The 22,075-nt window shown below is 42.3% G+C and overlaps 1 protein-coding gene across 1 annotated transcript in view; it reads right to left on the bottom strand.

Annotated features, from left to right (window-relative positions):
* Positions 1-21,874, bottom strand: part of LOC112228966 (phosphorylase b kinase regulatory subunit alpha, skeletal muscle isoform) — a 30,173-nt gene extending 8,299 nt beyond the window's left edge. The window contains exons 1-22 of the mRNA XM_042309810.1: positions 21,709-21,874; positions 20,243-20,401; positions 19,846-19,893; positions 19,382-19,550; positions 14,061-14,143; positions 13,841-13,921; positions 13,457-13,555; positions 13,179-13,325; positions 12,843-12,896; positions 12,574-12,696; positions 12,357-12,452; positions 12,156-12,263; positions 9,159-9,237; positions 8,724-8,858; positions 8,414-8,523; positions 8,173-8,317; positions 7,985-8,063; positions 6,422-6,492; positions 5,710-5,874; positions 5,369-5,445; positions 5,122-5,267; positions 4,839-4,992 (exon numbers count right to left, since the gene is read on the bottom strand). Of these exons, the coding sequence (XP_042165744.1) occupies positions 4,839-4,992; positions 5,122-5,267; positions 5,369-5,445; positions 5,710-5,874; positions 6,422-6,492; positions 7,985-8,063; positions 8,173-8,317; positions 8,414-8,523; positions 8,724-8,858; positions 9,159-9,237; positions 12,156-12,263; positions 12,357-12,452; positions 12,574-12,696; positions 12,843-12,896; positions 13,179-13,325; positions 13,457-13,555; positions 13,841-13,921; positions 14,061-14,143; positions 19,382-19,550; positions 19,846-19,893; positions 20,243-20,401; positions 21,709-21,786 (2,406 nt within the window). The 5' untranslated portion in view covers positions 21,787-21,874. The remainder of the gene's footprint in view (positions 1-4,838; positions 4,993-5,121; positions 5,268-5,368; positions 5,446-5,709; positions 5,875-6,421; positions 6,493-7,984; positions 8,064-8,172; positions 8,318-8,413; positions 8,524-8,723; positions 8,859-9,158; positions 9,238-12,155; positions 12,264-12,356; positions 12,453-12,573; positions 12,697-12,842; positions 12,897-13,178; positions 13,326-13,456; positions 13,556-13,840; positions 13,922-14,060; positions 14,144-19,381; positions 19,551-19,845; positions 19,894-20,242; positions 20,402-21,708) is intronic.
* Between the last annotated feature and the right edge of the window lie 201 nt (positions 21,875-22,075).

The following is a 22,075-nucleotide window of genomic DNA, read 5'->3' as shown; positions in this document are numbered from 1 at the left end:
CTTTCAGCCGACAGAAACTTTCAACCGGTTTTCCCCATTAAGCAGCGAGTCGGAGTCAGAGGCCGAGTCTTCTCTGGTCTCTACTCCTCTCGTTACGGGGTCTGAGACGCCGAAGCTTCCCACCATTAGCTCTGACAAATTGAAAACTCCAGTCATTGGCGACTCCATTACCCGCAGTATTAGACTTAAAACGAATCATCCAGCGATCATACACTGTTTACCAGGGGGCAGGGCTACCGACGTTAAGGCTAATCTGAAGATGGTGCTGGCTAAAGCTAAAACTGGCGAGTATAGAGATATTGTTATCCATGTCGGCACCAACGATGTTAGGATGAAACAGTCAGAGATCACCAAGCGCAACATAGCTTCTGCGTGTAAATCAGCTAGAAAGATGTGTCGGCATCGAGTAATTGTCTCTGGCCCCCTCACAGTTAGGGGGAGTGATGAGCTCTACAGCAGAGTCTCACAACTCAATCGCTGGTTGAAAACTGTTTTCTGCCCCTCCCAAAAGATAGAATTTGTAGATAATTGGCCCTCTTTCTGGGACTCACCCACAAACAGGACCAAGCCTGACCTGCTGAGGAGTGACGGACTCCATCCTAGCTGGAGGGGTGCTCTCATCTTATCTACCAACATAGACAGGGCTCTAACTCCTCTAGCTCCACAATGAAATAGGGTGCAGGCCAGGCAGCAGGCTGTTAGCCAGCCTGCCAGCATAGTGGAGTCTGCTACTAGCACAGTCAGTGTAGTCAGCTCAGCTATCACCATTGAGACCGTGTCTGTGCCTCGACCTAGGTTGGGCAAAACTAAACATGGCGGTGTTCGCCTTAGCAATCTCACTAGGATAAAGACCACCTCCATTCCTGTCATTATTGAAAGAGATCATGATACCTCACATCTCAAAATAGGGCTACTTAATGTTAGATCCCTTACTTCAAAGGCAATTATAGTCAATGAACTAATCACTGATCATAATCTTGATGTGATTGGCCTGACTGAAACATGGCTTAAGCCTGATGAATTTACTGTGTTAAATGAGGCCTCACCTCCTGGCTACACTAGAGACCATATCCCCATGCATCCCGCAAAGGCGGAGGTGTTGCTAACATTTACGATAGCAAATTTCATATTTACAAAACAAAAAAATGACGTTTTCGTCTTTTGAGCTTCTAGTCATGAAATCTATGCAGCCTACTCAATCACTTTTTATAGCTACTGTTTACAGGCCTCCTGGGCCATATACAGCGTTCCTCACTGAGTTCCCTGAATTCCTATCGGACCTTGTAGTCATAGCAGATAATATTCAAATCTTTGGTGACTTTAATATTCACATGGAAAAGTCCACAGACCCACTCCAAAAGGCTTTCGGAGCCATCATCGACTCAGTGGGTTTTGTCCAACATGTCTCTGGACCCACTCACTGTCACAGTCATACGCTGGACCTAGTTTTGTCCCAAAGACTAAATGTTGTGGATCTTAATGTTTTTCCTCATAATCCTGGACTATCGGACCACCATTTTATTACGTTTGCAATTGCAACAAATAATCTGCTCAGACCCCAACCAAGAAACATCAAAAGTCGTGCTATAAATTCACAGACAGAGATTCCTTGATGTCCTTCCAGATTCCCTCTGTCTACCCAAGGACACCAGAGGACAAAAATCAGTTAACCACCTAACTGAGGAACTCAATTTAATCTTGCGCAATACCCTAGATGCAGTTGCACCCCTAAAAACTAAAAACATTTCTCATAAGAAACTAGCTCCCTGGTACACAGAAAATACCCGAGCTCTGAAGCAAGCTTCCAGAAAATTGGAACGGATATGGCGCCACACCAAACTGGAAGTCTTCCGACTAGCTTGGAAAGACAGTACCGTGCAGTACCGAAGAGCCCTTACTGCTGCTCGATCATTCTATTTTTCTAACTTAATTGAGGAAAATAAGAACAATCCGAAATTCCTTTTTGATACTGTCGCAAAGCTAACTAAAAAGCAGCATTCCCCAAGAGAGGATGACTTTCACTTTAGCAGTGATAAATTCATGAACTTCTTTGAGGAAAAGATTATGATTATTAGAAAGCAAATTACGGACTCCTCTTTAAATCTGCATATTCCTTCAAAGCTCAGTTGTCCTGAGTCTGCACAACTCTCCCAGGACCTAGGATCAAGAGAGACGCTCAAGTGTTTTAGTACTATATCTCTTGACACAATGATGAAAATAATCATGGCCTCTAAACCTTCAAGCTGCATACTGGACCCTATTCCAACTAAACTACTGAAAGAGCCGCTTCCTGTGCTTGGCCCTCCTATGTTGAACATAATAAACGGCTCTCTATCCACCGGATGTGTATCAAACTCACTAAAAGTGGCAGTAATAAAGCCTCTCTTGAAAAAACCAAACCTTGACCCAGAAAATATAAAAAACTATCGGCCTATATCGAATCTTCCATTCCTCTCAAAATTTTTAGAAAAGGCTGTTGCACAGCAACTTACTGCCTCCCTGAAAACAAACAATGTATACAAAATGCTTCAGTCTGGTTTTAGACCCCATCATAGCACTGAGACGGCACTTGTGAAGGTGGTAAATGACATTTTAATGGCATCGGACCGAGGCTCTGCATCTGTCCTCGTGCTCCTAGATCTTAGTGCTGCTTTTGATACCATCGATCACCACATTCTTTTGGAGAGATTGGAAACCCAAATTGGTCTACACGGACAAGTTCTGGCCTGGTTTAGATCTTATCTGTCGGAAAGATATCAGTTTGTCTCTGTGAATGGTTTGTCCTCTGACAAATCAACTGTAAATTTCGGTGTTCCTCAAGGTTCCGTTTTAGGACCACTATTGTTTTCACTATATATTTTACCTCTTGGCAAATTGCCCTTGCTAGAAGCATGTGTTTCAGACATAAGGAAGTGGATGGCTGCAAACTTTCTGCTTTTAAACTCAGACAAAACAGAGATGCTTGTTCTAGGTCCCAAGAAACAAAGAGATCTTCTGTTGAATCTGACAATTAATCTTAATGGTTGTACAGTCGTCTCAAATAAAACTGTAAAGGACCTCGGCGTTACTCTGGACCCTGATCTCTCTTTTGAAGAACATATCAAGACCATTTCAAGGACAGCTTTTTTCCATCTACGTAACATTGCAAAAATCAGAAACTTTCTGTCCAAAAATGATGCAGAAAAATTAATCCATGCTTTTGTCACTTCTAGGTTAGACTACTGCAATGCTCTACTTTCCGGCTACCCGGATAAAGCACTAAATAAACTTCAGTTGGTGCTAAATACGGCTGCTAGAATCCTGACTAGAACCAAAAAATTTGATCATTTTACTCCAGTGCTAGCCTCTCTACACTGGCTTCCTGTCAAAGCAAGGGCTGATTTCAAGGTTTTACTGCTAACCTACAAAGCATTACATGGGCTTGCTCCTACCTATCTCTCTGATTTGGTCCTGCCGTACATACCTACACGTACGCTACGGTCACAAGACGCAGGCCTCCTAATTGTCCCTAGAATTTCTAAGCAAACAGCTGGAGGCAGGGCTTTCTCCTATAGAGTTCCATTTTTATGGAACGGTCTGCCTACCCATGTCAGAGACGCAAACTCGGTCTCAACCTTTAAGTCTTTACTGAAGACTCATCTCTTCAGTGGGTCATATTATTGAGTGTAGTCTGGCCCAGGAGTGGAAAGGTGAACGGAAAGGCTCTGGAGCAACGAACCGCCCTTGCTGTCTCTGCCTGGCCGGTTCCCCTCTTTCCACTGGGATTCTCTGCCTCTAACCCTATTACAGGGGCTGAGTCACTGGCTTACTGGGGCTCTCTCATGCCGTCCCTGGAAGGGGTGCGTCACCTGAGTGGGTTGATTCACTGATGTGGTCATCCTGTCTGGGTTGGCGCCCCCCCTTGGGTTGTGCCATGGCAGAGATCTTTGTGGGCTATACTCAGCCTTGTCTCAGGATGGTAAGTTGGTGGTTGAAGATATCCCTCTAGTGGTGTGGGGGCTGTGCTTTGGCAAAGTGGGTGGGGTTATATCCTTCCTGTCTGGCCCTGTCTGGGGGTGTCCTCGGATGGGGCCACAGTGTCTCCTGACCCCTCCTGTCTCAGCCTCCAGTATTTATGCTGCAGTAGTTTGTGTGTCGGGGGTCTAGGGTCAATTTGTTATATCTGGAGTACTTCTCCTGTCCTATTCGGTGTCCTGTGTGAATCTAAGTGTGCGTTCTCTAATTCTCTCCTTCTCTCTTTCTTTCTCTCTCTCGGAGGACCTGAGCCCTAGGACCATGCCCCAGGACTACCTGACATGATGACTCCTTGCTGTCCCCAGTCCACCTGGCCGTGCTGCTGCTCCAGTTTCAACTGACCTGAGCCCTAGGACCATGCCCCAGGACTACCTGACATGATGACTCCTGCTGTCCCCAGTCCATATGACCGTGCTGCTGCTCCAGTTTCAACTGTTCTGCCTTATTATTATACGACCATGCTGGTCATTTATGAACATTTGAACATCTTGGCCATGTTCTGTTATAATCTCCACCCGGCACAGCCAGAAGAGGACGGCCACCCCACATAGCCTGGTTCCTCTCTAGGTTTCTTCCTAGGTTTTGGCCTTTCTAGGGAGTTTTTCCTAGCCACCGTGCTTCTACACCTGCATTGCTTGCTGTTTGGGGTTTTAGGCTGGGTTTTTGTACAGCACTTTGAGATATCAGCTGATGTACGAAGGGCTATATAAATAAATTTGATTTGATTTGGTTCTGCGGCTAATTTCCGACACCAAGTTCAAGTGTAAACCAGTCCTATCAATGGTGTGGTGTGACAGTGAGATGGGCAGTGAGTGGATAGATACCTCATCCAGCTCCTCCACTTTCTTCCGGAGCATGCCAGAGATCATGCGGACGAGGCCCCAGTGTTTCAGGTTCCCAGCCTTGTCGTACAGACTGCTCAGCAGCCGTCTAACAGTGGAGCCTTTACCGTGCAGCTTAGTGTCCCAGTCCATACCCCTGACACACACGCACACACAGACAAACACAAATCAGCCCATCTCTACAAAATCTACCTAGCTAGTATGAACCAGCAAAACCAACCACTCATTGGGTATAGGGAATTTGTGGTTTAGAATGGGTCCTTACTTGTCTTTGAAGAAAATGTAGAGGATGTCGGCCTGATCCTGAAGGTTCTGGGTCTGCTTCAGCACCTGCACCAGGGCCTGGTAGTCTATAGCTCCAGTCGTGTCCCTGGGCAGATTCATCTGGGCTGGAGGTGTGGCATTGGAGCCCTGGAGACAGAGACACGGTGCACAACTCAGTGTTGTGTGGATACAACATCATACTGGTTAACAATCCGCAGACATGACATTCACAAGGTACAATGCCATACCCTGCCATCCACATCCACCAGGTGGAGGTTTGGCTGACGGGAGCGAAACAGTTTGGTTGGGAGGTACATGTGCACGTCTGTGGAGGGAGAGGTCAGAGGAACATTGTCATGATACCCAGATGGTGACCGTGTGTGTGTGTGTGTGTGTGTGTGTGTGTGTGTGTGTGTGTGTGTGTGTGTGTGTGTGTGTGTGTGTGTGTGTGTGTGTGTGTGTGTGTGTGTGTGTGTGTGTGTGTGTGTGTGTGTGTGTGTGGTTTATCTGAAATACATTTCAAGAAAATAGCAACAAAAAGTCCTCCACAAAACGACAGATAGTATAGAGTAGAAGGCACGCGGCTCACTGTGGATGTCAAGCTCCCGTGCTTTGTGCACCAGTGAGACCATCTCACAGGTCTTTCTGGCCAACGCCCGGAAGCGGTTCAGACCGCCTTTATGGGAGCTGATCTTTTCGCTGTGTTTCGGTATAGACAGCAACTGGTCCAGATACTGAGCCAGGTCATCCACCTCTGAAAAGAGTGGGACACACGCACAGGTAAATGATCTTTCAAGGAATCTATAAGCATGCTTACAAAATGAGCGACACGTGCAGCCAGCCAGTACACTGTCAGTTAGCTGACTTGTTATCAGTCAGCTACGAAGACTCCAGTAATATACAGAAGAAATGTCAAATGTAAGAAAAAAAGGTCACAGACAACCAGGAATTCAGTTTCCTTTACGAGATGGTAGGGAGATTTTAAGATGGTTAGTTGTGTGGGAATTGACAACAGGGTAAGGAAGTAACAATCAAAACAGGCGTTGTTGTTGTATTGACAAGGGTTTACGGCAATGTGAAAATAGGTAAACCTATTTTTTTCTGACATTTTTTTTGCTAGAGATGAACTTTAGGATCCTGCGATGTTTTGCCTGAGACAAAAGTCATTTTCCTAGGCTTTTACCCACTCTAGCCCATCTCCCTAACATCATTACACTATCAGGCCATGCACAGCTTCAACAGCATTGTAACCACACAGACACTGTTGTCATGGTGACCACTGTAGTCACCACCCTGCTCACCATCGTCCATGAAGGACAGTTGAGAGCAACAGGAAGTATTCATGAACTTGGACAGTTTCCCTGTCTGAACCCTGCATGAGGAGAGGAAGAGCAACCAACGTCATTAGGTGTGCTTGCTGAAAGCAAGAACAACTTTGAAAATTCGACAATTACTCTTATTATTATTTGCTTTCCGCTGCCACGTGTAGTGCCAAAACTGTAAAAGCTACCAACACCAAAACAACATTAAAGTCTGCAGGCTGACTGGCTTCAGTGTGCAGGCTGACTGGCTTCAGTGTGCTTGAAAACAACTTTTTGATGCTACTTACAGTTTTCACACGACAACCATATTTGCATAACTCTCAATGGATTTCAATGTTCATTGGTTCGAATCGTAAAAATTCCGGTCGTAACTGGTCTTTAACCGTTTAAGCTACAAACGCCATTCAAACTTGAAAACTGGAATAGGGTGCTTGTATTCAGCTTTGTATGTATACTTTTTGAACTATAACCATTTTAAATTAGCATAAAAGCTTCATAGGCTTCAATGGAAAATATTTTGATTTGCCGGCGTCGTGTCCACATTTACCATTGAAGTCTATGGAGCTTTTATGCAAATGTAAAATGGTTATAGTTCAAAAAGTATACATACAGTAGTATCAACACACTTTTGACAAGCAATGTAAGTTGTTTAAGTCTGCATATTTTAGAATTAGTTTAGTGTTTTTAACCATAAACAGTTCAAGAACAATGTTAAACTGTGCTGAATTAATCCCAATTGATTGTTTGTCAAAATAATTTTTATACTGATTATACTTTTTCAACTACAACCATTTTATATTAGTATAAACTCTCCATAGGCTAACAAATGGATGGATTGTGATTTTCCCCTGCTCTTGAACCATTTATGCTGCATACTCCAAACCAACATATTGACCCAATTTATATTGCTTATCAAAGTATTGTTGATATTATTTGTGCTTTTTAAACTATATCCATTCAACACTTGCGTAAAAGCTCCGTAGACTTCAAAGGTAAATGTTAGATTCCCCACTGCTCTTGATCCGTTTCAACGACAAACACCAACCCAATGTTGAAATGTGCAGACCGACTCAACTTAGATTGCTCCACTACAGCTTTTTGCTTTAACACACACTTCATAACCTGTAAAGCTTGTTGCGTCGCCATTTATTTCAATGGCGGAATAAAGGCTTCAACATTCTAAACTGAAATCATGTCCACAGAACTATCAGAATAATTCAAACTAAAACATTGTTCAGAGTACTCACTCTAGCCGACTATACTAGCTCACTATAATAACTCCACACTTACCAACCACCCTAAAATAACTCACTATAACATACACATAGCCTACGAAAGCCCTATTACTACTAATCCCTACACCACTATTTTCTGCCGTCACTAATACTGTTTCACAACCATTAAATACCTCCAGACCACACATTTCCCTTTAGGAAATGTCCTTTTCTGGTTTTGACACTGACGTTGATCATTCTAATAGGCCAGTCGGTGGAACTCAATCCCACGATCTAATTAGCCATTCTTCTATCAGGAACACCTCACCTTGCTCCGCCGTAGTAACCATCCTGCAGTTTTCTCAGAACGGCTAGTACTGCAGGGTCCAGCTCTTTGTGGTCATCAGCTGAAATAGAGTTCCAGAGAGTGGATTGTCAGGAGGACGTTACGTACGGTATACTATTTGATTAGGCTGCAGAGTCATGATGGGACGGTGGTCAGGTCAAATGACTTACTGAGCATATTGGATGAGATGGGGAAGGAGACCGTGGGACAGCCGGTAATTCTCCAGCGGGAAGCCAGGTAGGAAAGGTCATTGCGCAGCATCTCCAATATCATGTGGTTGTCCAACGCCAAGTAGAATTCCTGATGATCAATGAACTGGACATAACAAGAGAGACAGGGAGATGTCCGTGTTGAGTGTAATCAACAGCTGGTAGCTAACACACAACATGTCCTGACAGGGCTTCATCTCACCTGAGGGGTGAAGGAGAAGACAGTGTCACGGATGATGTAGAATTTTGATGTCCCCAGAGTGCCAATGCGTCTGTATGGTCTCCCAGTGAGGCCCAGTCTCTGGTTGCGACCTGCATGGCCAACACGATGAATAGTTTTTGGGACAATCATGGCATACATTATATTTCTAAACCTGGCTTACACATCACATAAATGGGCTCTTAAAGCCAAGGAGTCAAATTAACATCATAAACAACAAAAGCTATTAGCACAAGTATTAGGCTGTATCTTTATCCTTTTAATTCATCTCTAGGTGTAGTGTTCAGTTCACCTAGCCTTGCATAGATGTGGCTCAACACCCTGGAGGGTTGGACTCTGATAGGATGGATGTCCTCCAAGGTATCAGCATCTATCCCTTGTTTCATCAACAGATGTTTGATGTGGTCCGTCCCAGCTAAGATGGACACTGAAAGCAAATCAGACAAGAACACTTCAATTTTGTCTAGTTTGAAGGAACCTCAAGAGCTAAAGGAGTCTCTAGTGTATGATATAAGTCATTTAAAACAATTAACACCAAGAGAATGTATTATTTCAATCACTGTAGCAGATTTATGAGACTCAGTTAGGCACAATCTCTTCCAAATGGCATCTTTTGTACTGCAATTTATCACAGTCACCTACTGTACACATGAATACAAATATGTGTATTCTCCTGCTGAGGTCAATATCTTCTCTTCTTCCAGACTGCCTGATGTAATCATCTTACCTTGAACCACAACATCAGGCTTGGATACAGTGGACAACCGTCTGTTCAGAGGATCAATCTCTCCTGGGGCTAAAAAACCCTAAAAAAAAGGACATGGAAATCAACTGAGAATTTGTCAGTTTCCATTGTATACATTTATCCGAAATAACCAAATACTCTCCCTTCTGGCTTTTGGGAAAAAATCCATAGTGCTATTTCAAAATGTATGTAGCAAGGTAAGCGAGCCTGAATAAAATTAACAAACAAGGAAAGACATAATAGGACTATCCGTACCAAACTTGAACGTGTATTTCCAGGCACTAGCATTTCACCCCAATCAAAATGGCATGCTCATACTCCAATATTCCACAATAAGACCTGGTTGGCGCCCCCCTTGGGTTTGTGCTGTGGGGAAGATCTTCGTGGGCTATACTCCGCCTTGTCTCAGGATGGTAAGTTGGTGGTTGAAGATATCTCTCTAGTGGTGTGGGGGCTGTGCTTTGGCAAAGTGGGTGGGCTTATATCTTGCCTGGTTGGCCCTGTCTGGGTATAGTCGGACGGCGTCACAGTGTCTCCCGACCCCTCATGTCTCAGACGCCAATAATTATGCTGCAATAGTTTGTGTCAGGGGGCTAGGGTCAGTCTGTTATATCTGGAGTATTTCTCCTGTCTTATCCGGTGTCCTGTGTGAATTTAAGTAGACTCCCTCTAATTCTCTCTCTTTCTCTCGGAGGACCTGAGCCCTTGGACCATGCCTCGGGACTACCTGGCCCGACTCTTTGAGGTCCCCAGTCCACCTGGTCGTGCTGCTGCTCCATTTACAACTGTTCTGCCTGCGGCTATGGAGCCCTGACCTGTTCACTGGACGTGCTGCCTTGTCCCAGACTTGCTGTTTTCGACTCCCTCTCTCTACACCGCACCTGCTGTCTCTAACTCTGAATGATCGGCTATAAAAAGCCAACTGACATTTACTGCTGAGGTGCTGCCCTGTTGCACCCTCTACAACCACTGCGATTACTTTTATTTGACCATGCTGGTCATCTATGAAGGTTAGAACATCTTGGCCATGTACTGTTATAATCTCCACCCGTCACAGCCAAAAGAGAACTGATCAATCCTCAGAGCCTGGTTCCTCTCTAGGTTTCTTCCTAGGTTCCTGCCTTTCTAGGGAGTTTTTCCTAGCCACCGTGCTTCTACATCTGCATTGCTTGCTGTTTGAGATTTTAGGCTGGGTTTCTGTATAGCACTTTGTGACATCGGCTGATGTCAAAAGGGCTTAATAAATACATTTATTGTTTGATTTGCACCCCCCCCAGTGGTCCAAATGTGGAATATGTACCCTTACCGATATCATGGACAGTAATGGCCTGAGAAAATTCCAAGATTTGAAAGACACAAACACATTACCAGGCAAATTCTTTTTCCTGTATTTACAACATAGATCAGCTATGCTGGGCTATGGAGTCCCTTGGGAAACCCAACTACCGAATAGGCTTTATAAATACATTATCAAAAAATACATTAACATTTGTTCACAGACTGTATTTAACAGCAAGGAAACATTTTACGATGAGATTGGCCCCAACTGTTCACTTTGTCCCCTAAATAAGGCACATTCCTCCATATGACGTGGGAGTGACCTGCAGTTGAATGCTTCTGGGGCAAAGTTACTAAATTACTTTTGAAGTGTATGAATATAAATATTCAATGCTTTGCATCTATTATGTTACTTAACAATGATAGCTTCTTGAATCTCTCAGTCAATCAGAGACGATTACTGCTGGTAGGCAGCACAGCTGTGAAAAACTTTGGCTCTTAGATGGTAATCACCTCACTCTCTCCCAATTCACCAGTGGATACAGTTACTATTAGAAGCTCTAACATCAGAATTATCAACAGAGCGAATGAATGGTGCTCGTCAAGGAACAACTGAGGCCTGGACAAATATACTTGACACTGTAAATAATAATCTCAGCTAAATCCCAACCCATACAAAGAAACAATCCACAAAGGCCAACACATACATACAAACAACATACTGTATAGACACTGAGTGTACAAAACATTAAAAATACCTGCTCTTTCCATCACATAGACTGACCAGGTGAATCCAGGTGAAAGCTGTGACCCCTTATTGATGTCACTTGTTAAATCTACTTCAAATCAGTGTAGATGAAAGGGAGGAGACGGGTTAAAGAAAGATTTTTAAGCCTTGAGACAATTGAGAATGTGTACCATTCATCATCTGACAAAAAGCAACCCTAGGGAGGTGGGAAAGGGTGCGAAATATGGTTTCCGGGAGTGGGAGGTGGCGGTTGGATAGAGACATATTGGCTGGGTGGGGTTCGGGGAATGGGACACTGAATTTAGTATTTATTATTAAAATCTGTATATATTTCTTAAAAACACTTTTTTCATTTTTTTTTGGCAGCCTACGGGTACAGGTTTTTTAAACTTTGAATTTGAAATGGACCATTAACCCCTCCAACACAAAAATAACTAAACAATTAAAACTTTGGTCTCAAAGAAAGGAAATAACCGCTGAGAGTCACAAGGGCATTACGTACAATATAATGCAACAATAATAATGTTGATCATAGTAGTTCATGGCATTAAGATTTCAATGCACTCTACATTTTGTTTGGGTACTTGTAAACACCTCATCCATTCAAGGAGATAATGATACATTTTCAACAATAATTAACATTCTTGACTAACCCTGTGTAGTGTAATTAAAAGGAAAGCCGGGTCACACTTTATTTGGATAGTCTAGTCTAGTCTATAGATGCTCTACAGATGGACATACTTCCAACCAACTTGATAAGCAACTGCTTGCTAAGGTTACAGTTAGGGTTGGGCTTAGAATAAGGGTTAAGTTTCGGACTAGGGTTTGGGTGAGGGTTAAGTTTAAGCTTAGAATAAGGGTTAAGGTTAGGGTTAGAGCTAGGGTTAGTAGATAGTCTGTAGAGCATCTATCCCAATAAAGTGTTACCGAAAGCAGTGAATAGATTAACTTACATCAGCCATCAGGTTTCCCAGTATGTACAGAGACTGTCCCCACATCAGAGGTAACTTGCCCATGGGAACTCTCTCTACAGAATGGGGATTCTCATACTCCTCGTCTACCTGTATAAAACACACAGTACTAATTTTACCTGCTGCATATTCTAAGTGGACTCAGTTATTATGATAATGAATGTAGATGAGGGTGGCCCTCACCTTGTCTGCAGGGACACTATAGAGCTCAGGCACCAGGCTAAGGCCATCCTTCTGTTTGATCATAATAGCCTCCAGGGCATCTTTGTATTCTTGCACCTGATGACACAGGGCAAACTCTTGATCACAATAGAACCCACACACGAGACCGAATGGACGCGGTCTCCGAATGGAGCCATTACCCGCTGGCCATTGTATGTCCGCATCCCACCTGACTGACCTGCTCAGGGCTGTTGATGAAGATCCCATCCAGAATGAGGTAAGTCCAGAAAAGTGGCCACTCACATTCAATATTCTCAAAGAGCTTCAGCTCAGATGACTCATAATATATGCGACTGGGGTCCTGGAGTTTACATGAACATGTACAGAATATATCAAAATTACACAAAGGAATCCGTTCATCAGTTGATGGTGGAAGAAGGCTGTGGGGGTAGATATCTTGGCCAGTCAAAAAAGAGGCAAAACATAAATGTGAAATATCATTTTCACCTCTTTGGGGGTTTTGTGTCCATCTCTGAGGAACCTGCAGCATCCATATCTCCCCTAAGAGGAAAGATAGAGAGACAGCTAGTGACACATCGACCATATGGGCTGTGCTCTCATGCTACAGTCATCGTTACAGTGTTCTGCTCTAACAGACAGAGAATGTCGGCACACCGCACTGACCAGCCCTGTCATCACCTTCCTATTCCAATACACCACACGTTTCACCACACTCTCCTCGGCAGTTAATACCAGACTATTAAAAGCCTAATATATAACACAAAATGGTTAATAGATAAACTCCAAACAAGGACAGCATGTAACGGTAGAGGACAACCTCACCTGCAACTTGGAAATGATTTCCTCCTTGGTCATATTAACGATGTTAATGTCTTCCACAGCGAACGCTGGGTACGAGATAATGGACAGAACCCCAGCATCCACCTCTTTGGATGTGGAAGCTCTTGGCAACATGGAACTAAGGATAGACTGACCATATAAAAAAGGGAGAGAGAAAGGGGGGAGGTAATGTCTTCTTCAAAGACTTGAGAAAGTGAGTGTGAACATGTCGCTGGGAGCTTGGGCTCCTGTCCTCTCTCTATGGCCATCCTATGGCTTACCGTGCAGCGCTGAATATCGTCAGCTAACGCATGGACTACCGATTCATGACCCCCCTTGGCGCCAAACAGATTGAGGCCATCCAGGGCCTCAAGTGCAGCCTACAGACACACATGGGAAAATAGATGGCTGTTGTCAATATGACAATCCCTTTGTCAGTGTGCACACATTACTATGACACTGAAATAATACCCATTGGTATCACCCACAGTAAAAGGTCGCATTTATTATAAGTTGCTAGTTGATGAAAAGACGGAAGGTCAAACATAATTGGCTGAGTGTAATTGGCGTCCGTGATTTGTGCTATCAACCGCGTTCCATAAGTATAATTCCAAGAAGTCAACAAACATTGATATACAGTACATGTTGCGTAAAAGACAACTTACTTTTGCCATGCCGATTGAGCTGACGTTGATCTCCGGAATCCCCTGGTTTGTCTTGTCCCCACGTTCCCACATGCCAAAATCCTGGGAAAATCAACACAAATCAAACTGATTAACAACTGGTTCATACTTCTAGATCAAAGACATGTGGCTACCGTGGCACTCAGCAAATACACTGAACGTCAACATCATGTCCAATTTTTTTTAATTTTTTTTTACATACTGCCACTTTATACGCAGCCTCGATGTAGAACATAAGATTCTGGATGATGTCCACCTCATCCCGAGTGTAGACGATGTGAAGGCCTGCCAATGACAGCAGACAGGATTGAAAAACAACTTTTGAATGTTTATCTTCAGTTCACATAATATCATTTCAAAATATGCATTCAGGTCTTTGTAATGTAATATACTTGTCAAAAACAAAATGTAGAGATTAATAAATGCATTTCTATAGATTCCAAAATAATTTCATAGGTTACATCCATATGTTACGTGCTTATGCCAGACTGCATCTATTAAGGTTGCAGCAATGCTGGAGGAGAGGAGAGGGCACACCATAGGAGCAGTTGACATATAAGAGGGGGGGACACATCCTCCCTCAATATTTTTTCGTATGAAAAATTGGACCAAGGCGCAGCTTGAGAAGAGTTCCACATTTTAATGGTAGTGGAACTTCCAAAAACAATAACGCAATAACGATCGTGAAATACGTTGCACACATAGGCACTTAAACAAAACAATATCTCACATGGCAGGTGGGAAAAAGGACACATTAAGTATGATCCCCAATTAGAGGTAACGATCATCAGCTGCCTCCAATTGGGAACCATATACACACACACACACACACACACACACACACACACACACACACACACACACACACACACACATACACACCAACATAGAAATATAATAGCTAGAAACCCCCCCTAGTCACACCCTGACCTAAAACACCATAGAGAACCCTGAGGGCTCTCTATGGTCAGGGCGTGACACTGTTTATGAAACTATAACATTTATAAATAAATAAAGCATTTATATCTTGATTATAGATAAGTATTCACCTGTAGTGATTGTCGTTGGGAGAAGGAGAAGAGGACCAAAGTGCAGCGTGGTACGTATTCATAATACTTTTAATAAAGATGAACACTCGAACAAAAACAACAAACCGACAAACGAACAGTTCTTCAAGGTGCAACAAAAACACAAAACAGAAAATACCTACCCACAACCCATAGTGGGAAACAGGCTGCCTAAGTATGGTTCTCAATCAGAGACTACGAGTGACAGCTGCCTCTGATTGAGAACCATACCAGGCCAAACACATAAATACAAAACCTAGAATACACAACATAGAATGCCCACCCCAACTCACGCCCTGACCAAACTAAAACAGAGACATAAAAAAGGAACTAAGGTCAGGACGTGACATCACCCCCCTTATTACTCCCCTACATGTTAGAAACACCTTAAAGCTGTGAGTGTTTTGGGGGTAAGTCTAAGAGCTTTGCACACCTGGATGGTACAATATTTGTCCATTATTCTTTTGAAAATTCTTTAAGCCCTGTCAATGTTACTCAGTGATATCTTGTGTTGGAACAGAATGCTTCGTATTCAGGACAAAAAGCTAATTGCTTTGCCAAAGTTTGTGCAGCGTTACTTAAGTGCCTTGTTGCAGACAGGATGCAAGTTTTGGAATATTTGTATTCTATACAGACTTCCTTCTTTTCACTCTGTCATTTATTGTGGAGTAGCTAGAATGTTGTTGATCCTCAGTTTTCTCATATCACAACATTAAACTCTGTAACTGTTTTAAAATCTCCATTGGCCTTGGTGAACTCCCTGAGCAGATTCCTTCCTCTCTGGCAACTGAGTTAGGAAGGACCAATAGCTTCATCTCTCAGAGCAGTCATCCCTCAGGGCCTCTATGCTGCCACCTATTGATATGTCATCTCAGTGCATCTCAGGAAAAGTTTTTTTTTTTTAAATGAGTTGGCTTTCAAAAGGAACCATATAAGGAGAAGTGGGCATTTTAAAAGTAGTCTTTTAACACTAGAAGCTCTGAAATTCCATAACTACTAGAACCGCCATGACTAGATATTTCTATTATTATTATTTCAAATTTTCAATAATAAATAATGCATTGTAAAATTAATTAATTTTTAATAAGTTAATGTAGCTAACGTTAACTAGCAACAATTAAAACAAACAACATCTTGAGTGGCACCTTTTGAAACCCCTACTTCTCCTTATATGGTTCTTCTCGAAACCCCCACTTTTCCTGAGAGATTACATATCAGTGGGTGGCAGCGTAGAGACCCGAAGGGCTCTGAGAGATGATGTTGCAGCTGGACCCCTCTCGGAAGGACGCCTGTATCTTTCTAGTGACTAGGTGTATTGATAGACCATCCAAATTAATAACTTCATCATGCTCAAAGGAACATTCAGCATCTGCTTTTTTACATTTATTTACAGAACCACCAATCATTGCCTTCCTTTCCAAGGCATTGAAAAACATCCCTGATCTTTGTGCTTGAAGCTGTGCTTGAAATTCACTACTCGATTCAGGCACCTTACAGATAATTGTATGCGTGTGGTAGAGATGGGGTGGTTATAAAAATGTCAACCACTATTATTGTACATAGAATGAGTCCATGGAACTTATTATGTGATTTGTTAAAGGGATACTTTGGGATTTTCCCAGAGAGATGAACTAGTGGAAACCATTTTTATGTCTATGTGTCCAGTATGAAGGAAGCTAAGAGGTAGTTTCGCAAGCTAATGCTAACTAGCGTATCTGCTAACAATAGTTTTTAGAGATTGAGAGCTTTTCAGTGTTATTTGTTGGGTCCAATCAAAAGCATGCTTGACTTAACAGAGTTGTAAGGCTTTCTCATTGCAATGTTGCAATGGGGTAGAAAATCAATACTATGCCCAGGGCTAGGTTTCCCAAAACCATTGTAGCATTGCAACCTGGTCTCAGAGCAGGAGCACTAAAATCATCTTTCGTCCATTTAGTTTTAATGGAATTAAGATGATCATAGTGCTCATAACGCTTTTGAGAAACCCAGCACAGGTCATTCACCAGTCACCTCTCTGTCCTCCAATTGTTTTCCAATCTGGCAGCAATCTGGTGGCACAATCTCCCGGTAGAAAAATGGGCTACGTTTGGAGCCACTTTGCTTATTGTGTTGATTCAAACAAGACCAAATGCCACGTTTCTACGGGAGAAAGGTTGACAGGGAAAAAAATACTATCAACCTCAAGAGACATCTGAAAGCGCATCATTCCAACATATACACTCAGGTAATAACAGATTGATAAGACTACTTAGTTAGCTTGCTGCAACCTATCAGACCACTACTTACGACAGAACTTTGATTACAATAGCTATAGTATGTCAAGGGGCAGGGCTCCAGTCTGCGATCATTTAGTCCCATTTTGCTAGCTTTTGACTTGGGTGTGAGTCAAATTTCCCATTGGTCGCATTAGTGCGAGCTGAACATTCATTACATGGTGACCTCGCTCAAAACGTCCTAATTTTTGGGGGCTGCTAAAACCATGATTTGGTCAAACATTAAACTACATTATCATCATGAGTCCTGCCCTGGCCCTGGGCCTGTTTCCCTGCTGCTGTGATGAGCAGGCTTATGATGTGCGCTCCGGGAGAGAAAAAAGGCTTCTGATTCTCGAACATTTCAAAAGCAATTGGGAGAAATCCATAGCTTTTGAAGAAACTACTTGAATCATTTGTAATGATAATTGACAGTGGCTACAGTCCTTACAAAAGCTCCACAGCACAGGACAGCTCGAGGAGAGAATACTACAACACGTGCAAGCTCATATTTATTTAAAGAGAAACAAATGTGAGCTAATTAGTTGTTGAGAGGAAAGGAACATGTTTGATTTAATATTGAGCTTAATGGCAACTATTTTACAACTGGGATTTGTTATATGGCTTTTAGACAGGAAATGCGCAATTGCGCATCAGCCATTGCAAGTGCATATAGAGTTGCAGGCTACAACTGCAACTGTTTGTTTTTAGGACATTGCATTTACTGTTAGATTAATACATGACTACTAGCAGTGGGTAATATATTTAGTGTTAGAGATCTAGCTAATGTGTTTTGAGTTACCCCCCCTCTCTCACCCCCCCTTTCTTTATGCGATATGTTATGTAGAAAAATATGCTGGTAGGACAAGGCTATGTATGTTTGTGCACATGAAAGTCAGTGATGTATGTTTACTATAGGTTAATGAGGCAATACAAATGTAACGTGACTAAAACGAAAGGGCATTTCGTTGACTAAAATGGCCCACTGTTTTCGAAATGTTGACAATAACTACACTAAATCATTATTCAACTGCCAAAAATGTGACTAAGACTAAACTAAATCTACAAAATGAACACTGGAACATTGACCAACAGAGCATCTTTGAATAGCCCTCTTCATGTACACCTAATAACAACAAACAAGTGTTTTTTAAAAATGTCTTAATCTTCTGTATATAAAGTGTAATATTGGGATGTAAACCCAAACTTAAACACATTTAACTCAATATCTGACACGGGACAGGTGCCTTCTTCAATTTGAACCAAAACCATGTGTGTGTGTGGTGTATACTTTTGATACCATGAAGATTTGTAAGACTACCAAAAAACACCCTGTGTGACCCTGTTTTAGCCCATTGTGACGCAGGGGGTGAACACTATTTGCCAGCTTACACTATTTGGCATGACAGGAACCTGACACATTTTCAATATCTTTGCATGCAAATCAGGGGAGAATGACTGCCCCCTGTATTGAAACCAACAGAAGTTCAAGGCCGACCGCGGGCAATACTGCAGGCATTGTTAGCCGAAAACAGGATACACAATTATAGTGAATGGAAAAATGGCGATCTTTGTGCAGTCAATTCTGTTTTTCATGTGTTTTGTATCATATTTATACAACAGCTGAAGAAACTAACACTTTAAAAGTGTGAAAATGTTATGTGATATGTAATGGTTGCTGGTTGAAAATTCAATCTACACAGGACTTTCGCATCAACAGGTTTTCCATGAGTGAAATTTTGGCTTGCCAGGTGACTTCACCAGGTGGTATAAGTTAATACACCAATAACAAAGAGAGTTCGAAACCTCTCTGCCAATAACAGCTAATTTCCAGGTTACATATCCCTCCCATTAGGCCCCTCTATGTTGGTGGATTGATCCACATTGTGGTTAATGCACTGCTTTGGCGCCCACCCCTCCCCACTCAGATCAGTCCCAGACAGTCTTGCAAAATTACTGCTTGAATTCGTTTTTGGGGCTAAAATCTGTTTTTGGAACTTTTTGACAATTTTAATGCGAAACTATGACAGCAAGGTACTTAATCGTTACCCAGAAACAATTTGATATTTTTTTGTTTGTTGCTGCACTGGGCCTTTAAATGCAGAAAATGCCGGAGGGGGGGAAGACCCCCAGACCCTGTGCTGAAATGCGTCCACGCCATTGCTAAAATCATGCCGATGCCACACAGTGGAGTATGAGTTTACCTGATGCAGTCATCTGGGCCAGGAAGAGCAGGAATATGGAGGTGGCATCCACCTGCAGGTGACCCCACTCATCGTCTCCCACCACCATGGCAGTTGTCTGGGAATCATACTTGGCGTGCAGGCAGTCAGATTTGTTCATGCTGTATTTAAACTTCTCCACTTTGTCAATCTGAGAAAAATGGAACAACCACAAACACCAGGATTTAAGACCAGTTCATTTGAGGTCAATAGAAAAAAAAAATGCAGTTTGTAGGCTAATCCTAAAAGAGAAGCCACAGGTCATGTTCTGTCATCTGTGTACAGTATGTTGATCTATTGACATGTTTATTTCAAACAATGACCTTTCCTTTGATTTCCTTTGCTCGATTAGAAATTAACCACGCAAGCATGCAAACTGAAGTGTGATTAAACTTTTTCCATGGCCCACATTACAACTGTGAATGGCACAATCCTTGCCTGCATACCTGCCTCATCATACACTGCAGCAGGCTCCTCATGAGTTTAACGACATTCTGTGGAGAGATAGAGGGAGAGATAGTCAGCACCCAGTCTCAACCATGACCTTCAACCTCCCCCATCAGCCAGCAGAATCAGAGTAACCTGAAACCCGTCCCCAGCGTAATGGCCTGCCCCCTGGCATTTCCATGTGGGAACACACACACACACTGACCTACCATGGGCCGGACCAATTTAGGTCTATTTACAGCTGCTAAATCCCTATGCCAAGGACAGACGTGAAGATAATTATAGGGGTTACTGTCAGCCAGGTATTAGAAAATATATACTTGTGTTACTCCCATTCAAACTTTTAAAAAACAATACTGGTTTGAGACAGACAGGTAACTGGAAGGGCACTCCCACCTGTTCCAGCTCGTAGGCCTTCGCCTTGTCCTCATCTCGGTCAGCATTCTTGCGGTAGGCCAGGCTGAGGGCCCACACAGACAGGATGCCGTAAACATTGTCCCGGACCCAGGCATGGTGGTTCTCCGGGTCCCCTGGGAGAAGCCCCGTCACCGGATCCTGGTCATAAGAGGAACATAGCATCACATTCAGTAACACTGGACATACACAGATACATGGTGATTACATGCATACATACATACATACATACATATACATACATACATACATACATATACATACATACATACATACATACATACATACATACATACATACATACATACATACATACATACATACATACATACATACATACATACATACATACATACATACATACATACATACATACATACATACATACATACATACATACATACATACATACATGGTGTGTACATATGCATACTTAACATGAATGTTTACACACAATATCACCCATGTGCAAGCATTCACATGCAATTATAATCATAATAATAATCAAACTAATAGTAATCATTGACATTTTATTTCTTCCTATGATTTCAATTGATTGTAAATCAAAATCCACTATCATTTACACACAATCAGCCAGTCACAGTGAATGAATTGTAACCACCGTTTATGTTGACTGATGTGACAAATTATGAATTGTTCCAACAGGCAAGCAGTGCAGTTTAAAATACAAATTATATTTGTAAATTGTTATTTCAGTTTCTGTTTGATAGTTAGTAATTAGGCCTAGCGGGGCCTCAGATTTCCGTCATATGGATTCTGGAGAGGTCGTTTTTTAGATCAGTGTAGAACCTCAATAAAAATTCATTTTGGAGTTGGAGTCCTTTTAAAAAGTCCCTAGAACTGAGCCTCTCATTCCATCTACATAAAAATGATCCCAGGGAATACCCCAGACCCACTAAGCAAGTGGACTGAAATTGGTCAAACTCGCAATTTAATATACTTACAAAATCTTCTTTCCCTAAAAGCATGATGGTCATTACTTTTTTATATGAAAGGGGAGGTTAACTTGACCCCAGACAATCGATCTGAGATTGACTTAAAGACAGCTCTACTCAAATACTATCTTCTTTTTTTTTTTCATTAGTCCATTGTTGATACAGTCCCAAAATGTTTTGCATGTCAGCAGTCAAGTTTTCAAGACATTGGACTTTCCAGAAGCAAAGTGTCATCGATCACATCCTCATGAGGCCAATATCTTGAAAACTTGACTGCTGTCATGCAAACACATTTTGGGACTGAATCAACAGTTGACTAATGAAAAACAAGACCAAAAGATCGTTTTTTAGAGGAGTTTCCCTATAAGTGTCAGTCATGGGATTATTATTTTTTGCTTTACATGATCTGAACATGGGTAAATAAGTAGGCTACTACACATACAGCACATCAAGGGTAACTTATTGTCATAAATAGGCCCACAGTGCACTCACCTGGTGACGTAGTATTGTTTTCGTAACCATCCGTGCATAATTGTCGAGTTTCACCCCAGAGTTACTACGGCTCCTCATGATGTTGCTTGATGTTTTACGTGAATTTCAGCCCTCAAACCTCGCTGACATTCTCTCTAATACAGCTTGTTATGTATTGCACCATTGGATGAGAACATGAGAGGGAAGCAAATGTCAAAGTCTAGGAGGGTGTGTTCTGCTCACAGTATCTGTTACACTGCCCATGGCTGCTCACAGACCAGTTGGTCTGTATTTTCTGTGTGCAGTAGGCCTATACCCAGTGTACAGTTGACTAGCATCTTCTAAAGAACAATGTAACAATGTCATTAGATGGAGTTGGCATAAACTA

The sequence above is a fragment of the Oncorhynchus tshawytscha genome, linkage group LG30 (genome assembly GCF_018296145.1).
Source record: "Oncorhynchus tshawytscha isolate Ot180627B linkage group LG30, Otsh_v2.0, whole genome shotgun sequence".
Classification (NCBI taxonomy): Eukaryota; Metazoa; Chordata; class Actinopteri; order Salmoniformes; family Salmonidae; genus Oncorhynchus; species Oncorhynchus tshawytscha.
Note: the sequence above shows the minus strand (reverse complement) of the source record. Positions and strands in the feature narration are given on the sequence as shown.